Source organism: Eimeria mitis, genomic scaffold (assembly GCF_000499745.2).
Source record: "Eimeria mitis Houghton genomic scaffold, Emh_scaff3807, whole genome shotgun sequence".
NCBI classification, from domain to species: Eukaryota; Apicomplexa; class Conoidasida; order Eucoccidiorida; family Eimeriidae; genus Eimeria; species Eimeria mitis.
This window is the reverse complement of record NW_013572142.1, coordinates 4,039-4,619: the sequence shown is the minus strand read 5'-3', so window position 1 is coordinate 4,619 and position 581 is coordinate 4,039. Positions and strand designations below refer to the sequence as shown.

Genomic DNA, 581 nt, shown 5'->3' with positions numbered 1-581 from the left:
CAGGCGGAGGAGGCAGCGGGAGGAATAGCTCGGCGGCATCCTCAAGAGCAGGGAGACCGGGAGCAGCCAGAGAGGACGGTGCTGCGAAGGAGGGAGGGGAGAATGCCGAGAGTCGCCCCCGCAGCCCCCGTCGGCGGACAGCTGAAAGTGCAAGGGAAGAAGACGACGATGAAGAGGAAGAGGAAGAGGAGGAGGAGGAGGAGGAGGCAGATGCACAGAGCGGAAATGCACGTAGAGCAAGAGGTGGCACTTCAGCTGAAGCGCGCAAACGAAGGGAAAGAGAAAATGAGGATCTGGATGAGGAAGACGAGGACAGCAAAGAGGGGGAGGAGGAGGAAGATGAAGCCCAACATAGGAGACAAAAGAAACGCTCTCGAGATGCAGAAAACGATGAAGAAAGTGATGATGTAGACCCTGAAGAAGAGGAAGATAATGATGAGGCAGAAGACGAGGAGGCAGAAGAGGAAAAACCCCGCAGGAACACAAACAGAAACAGACACAGCAGAGGTCGCTCCTTTTCGTCGCGCGCGCGCTCAACAGAAGAAGTTGATATAGATGCTTTTGAAAAGGAAGAGGAAAAA

General features: G+C 54.6%; 1 protein-coding gene across 1 annotated transcript in view; it reads left to right on the top strand.

The window, feature by feature from the left end:
- Positions 1-581, top strand: part of EMH_0069740 (uncharacterized protein) — a gene marked incomplete at both ends in the record, with an annotated part of 5,533 nt that overhangs the window by 1,667 nt on the left and 3,285 nt on the right. The window contains one exon of the mRNA XM_013498898.1: positions 90-581. Coding sequence (XP_013354352.1) covers positions 90-581 — 492 coding nt within the window. The remainder of the gene's footprint in view (positions 1-89) is intronic.